Source organism: Opisthorchis viverrini (genome assembly GCF_000715545.1).
Source record: "Opisthorchis viverrini unplaced genomic scaffold opera_v5_18, whole genome shotgun sequence".
NCBI lineage: Eukaryota > Metazoa > Platyhelminthes > Trematoda > Opisthorchiida > Opisthorchiidae > Opisthorchis > Opisthorchis viverrini.
This window is the reverse complement of record NW_008751674.1, coordinates 2,187,165-2,191,303: the sequence shown is the minus strand read 5'-3', so window position 1 is coordinate 2,191,303 and position 4,139 is coordinate 2,187,165. Positions and strand designations below refer to the sequence as shown.

General features: G+C 46.1%; 1 protein-coding gene across 1 annotated transcript in view; it reads right to left on the bottom strand.

Annotated features, from left to right (window-relative positions):
* T265_01692 (hypothetical protein) overlaps nucleotides 1-4,139 on the bottom strand; it is a gene marked incomplete at both ends in the record, with an annotated part of 28,996 nt that continues 24,857 nt past the window's right edge. Inside the window, 2 exons of the mRNA XM_009165758.1 lie at nucleotides 1-317; nucleotides 2,238-2,252. Of these exons, the coding sequence (XP_009164022.1) occupies nucleotides 192-317; nucleotides 2,238-2,252 (141 nt within the window). The remainder of the gene's footprint in view (nucleotides 318-2,237; nucleotides 2,253-4,139) is intronic.

Below are 4,139 nucleotides of genomic sequence, written 5' to 3'. Positions count from 1 at the left end.
ATTGGGAAATATTTTGTTTCGTAAAAAACATGACTAGTAACATGCCGGATAGGTGAGAAATGACAACGAATGAACAGAGCTCGGTGGTTCGTCACTGAGAGGTGTAAGATGATAAAAGTGACCATATCACAGCAAGAAAAAGACGTGTGGCGACGGGGGGTGGGTGATAGATCCGGTTGGGGATGAAGGAATCACGACTGTTTATTTTTCCGGATCAGTTGCTCTATGGCATCCCAGTCTTTGTCGCTCAGGTGACAAAGCAGAGAATTAAATTCACCAGCCAGTGCCACGGTTTCACCACCGTCAAAGTTGATCACCTAAAGGCAAAAAGGTAATAATCGGTGACAAAGTGGAAGAGGAAGAGAGCGCATGATCTGGCAAAATAACAGAAAGCAAAATTAAGCTAAGATATACTTTAAATAGGAACATTGAACAATAGGGGTTAGACGAAAATAATACAACCATTTATCAGATGAACACTGACAATGGGGTAAGCGGCCCTCCCAGTGACCCGGCCAGTGCTTGGCTGGAGACGTTGCAAGAAATGGCGGCTAATCGACATCAGTGACGTTCGTGCTGTCAGTTTCTTTCCAGATTGTCTGATTCAGCGGTTGGAGGTGTGGGCGTTTCAGAATGCTTGACCTAGGCCAGCACTTGGTCCCGTCCCCCACCCACTCCTTTTCTCTTCCTTTCAATCTAGAGCTTTTAATACATATATATATATATATAATACATATATATACACAGTATATATATATATATAAAACTAGACAAACCTTACGGTTGTACGGCAGTGAAGCATCGGTGGCAACACTGATGTCGCTGTTTTTGATGGTGACCGACAGGTGGCCATGAGCTCCTCTTGCGGTAAACCCTACCTAGCAAACGATCCCCCTCTTGCTTTTTCGAAATTACCTCTGGAAAACGATTCATCCACACTCGACCATGGATCGAACTTTTAGCCCACGCAACTCTTGTCAAATGAGTGTTCTACGGGGACCAGTTCCCATGACAGTCAACCGACAAACATGTACGTAATAGCATAAAACAGCGCACGCAACAAAGTATTCATTCTCCAACAAAGTAATTCAAGAGAGAGTTATCTCGAAAAGAAGAGTACACAAGGATCATTATTCGCCAGATATCTATTGGATTTCCTATCTCTGGAGAGATCATTCTCAGGAGTCCAAGATTTCGTTTTCCTTGTAGTGGCTTTAACCCCAAACACCTCTGAGCCAGATGTCCCGAAATCAAATTCGGGTGAATGATGTTACCACTCAACAAATGTTGAAGTGAACCCGACATTACCCCGGGCACCAAGCTGGACTATCTCCTTTCAGACACGAGCACATTCGCCTGTCGGCCGAAGTGGGAATTCACTGAACGGAAGGCCCGTGGTTCAAACCCAACCCAGCCTTTCGGCTGATCCTGCCCAGGCTTGGGCAACCTGGTAGTTCCTCAGCCCTCGTGCTTCCTTCGGATGGCCTGGCAGCTTGGCAGCGAAAGGGCGTTAAAGCCGAACGACTATCACTATTATTATTACTTACACGTGCGCCTGTCTAACCGTGATAATTCAAGTGCATCCAGCTCACGTTACATGCCAGATGATGGCATGGCCAATTTCATGCACCCCTGATGAACTCTAGTTGAAGCGAAACTCTAGTTCAATTGCTCACCATGGATTCACGAGGATTACTGCGTCGGGACGAGAGAAGGACTGTTCAGAAGAACATGATGTGAAGCTATTCTACCGCTTCTTTGCAGGTGAGCTCGAGATAATTCAGTGGTTGAGGAGTCAGCTTACGGACAGGAAGGCCCGTGGTTCGGACCCGAACTCAGTATGTCGACTGCTCCTGTCTAGGCTTGCGCAACCCGGCAATATCACCGCCCTCATGCCTCCTTGATATGGCAACTAGGCACCGAAAAAGTGCTACAGCTGAATGAGTTATATTGATTTCCTTACAAGTATCGCCGTGACAGTTGTTCATCTTCGAATATTTATTACCCCTTACTGACCGGAATATTAGCGAGACCGCAGTAGAAAGTATTTCGAGTAAAATATATCTTGTCTAATATTGGAAATGTTGTCCTCGTAGAGGTGGGTGCAAAATTTTTGATTTTAAATCGTACCTGCAAATGAGCTGGACCAAAAGCAGACGCTGGTGAGCAGTCTCATGGACGTACCGGATATCGATTTATCAAAAGGATGGCTATTATAGAGGAAGTAAGGTACTCACCCTCAGATCACGGTCCTGAGAAGAGGAAAAAATAGGTCACACAACATTTGGATCAACCATCTGACATTTGCGACTACGATGCACAGCCACACGGTCATGTTGAACAGGAGATCACTACTAGAAAGATCATTAGTATCGTTCAGCTGTAGCACCCTTCCGGTGCCTAGCTGACATACCACCCAAAGGCTGCACGAGGGCTGGGATACTGCCAGGTTGCCCAAACCTAGACAGGAGAGTCGAGAGGCAGAGGTCGGGTTCGAACCACGGACCTTACGGTCAGTAAATTCGCGCTCTAACCACTTGGACCATCTCGCCCCAGAAAGGTCATTGAACGGTGGGTGTATTTGCACCATGGTCTGGTGGTTACCCAATACTAGGTTTGCTCTCGCATTTTCCTCAGTCGCCAATGAAGTGTCTGTATTGAAATAACGGGTTCAACTTTCGACTGATCTTGTGATAAGTTGATGTCGTCTGGTGGACACATACAAGTATCATACGCCAGCTAAAGACTAGGCAGTGACAAACCACGAGTCGATTGATGGACACAGAGTATGTTTGGAAAACGTGGGAACTAGGGATTAAGATTCACCATACACGAAGACTGATGGCCTGGGCGATCATCAAACATGCTGGTGGGAATGGGACACGAGGGTGTGGAGGTAGCAAGTGTGTGGACAGTGATCAGCAACATATGGATGCCCTGTTAGTTCCTTCACTCTATGTCTGAATTATCGTAACATTTACTAAACCATCCACCAGACCAACATAGTTTGCAAAAGTTGTTGAAGAAAAATCATCAGCTGGGGTAGCCAAATCCAAGAAACACAAGATCACGAACACGACTGAAAGTAGTTCATGTTAGTCCATTTCTTAACCGACAGACCTGATCACACACAAACTAACCAAAGGATCCTTTAACTGGTATTCAACACCAAAGTTGTATGCTATTCGAAAGAGGCCTTGCAGCCTGGCACTCCATGTGTCCTGAAATTCGATAAGCCTGGTAGAACAATCCTTTAGCCTGGTGACGTTTTTGTATCGACTTCCAGTAATAAAGTTCTCGATTGCTCATCAAGTTTTCCCCAGGGAAGCAGTTCAGAAAAGATTTGCGTTTATTAGCCTTTTTCAGTCCCGAACTGTTTGTTCGCTCAGGTGTCCTGAAACTAAGGAGCAAATATCACATGTAAATGGGCGATGAACTTCTGCATATCTGCGATTCGTTCCCGCGATTCCGTAGTATCGAGTGACTACTTTGGTTTCAAGCTGTCCTTCAAACTTGGCAGGTTCGGCGTTATACTCAACTCCATCAAATAGTAATGCACCAATTCCTCAATCTAATGATACTGGGGTAGGACAGTCTAGCTGCGTACGGCACTTGCAAGTGTCAGGTCGTTCATTCGTCTGGATACAAATTCTCTTGTACAAATGTGCAAGCTTGACTTTTTCGAGGTTGTACTAGAAAGAAAGCACTGCCACGAGGTCACAAGTTGCATTGACCGGCAGAAATACGCTTCTGTGATTGCGTCTGATTCTAAGTAATTACACGCAGCCTGAAACTGCTCCCTAACGCTCCCAAAAATCGGTTCAGCTGTAGCACCCTTTCGGTGCCTAGCTGCCATGCCACCCAAAGGAAGCACGAGGGCTGGTATACTGTCAGGTTGCCCAAGCCTAGACAGGGGAAATCGAGGTGCAGAGGTCGGGTTCGAACCAAGGTCAGTAAATTCTCGCTCCCTGAAAAAATTGGTAGTTCCGGCATAAGGCGTATAAGAAGTTCGCTACCGTTGGCTCGGCTGAACGACATGTACCGACATGGTGAGGACAGTCAAACACTGAATGCTTCTGTGACCAAGCACGACGTGACTAGTTAGCTGAAGTGGCTGAGGTCAAGGTATGTAGGCTACA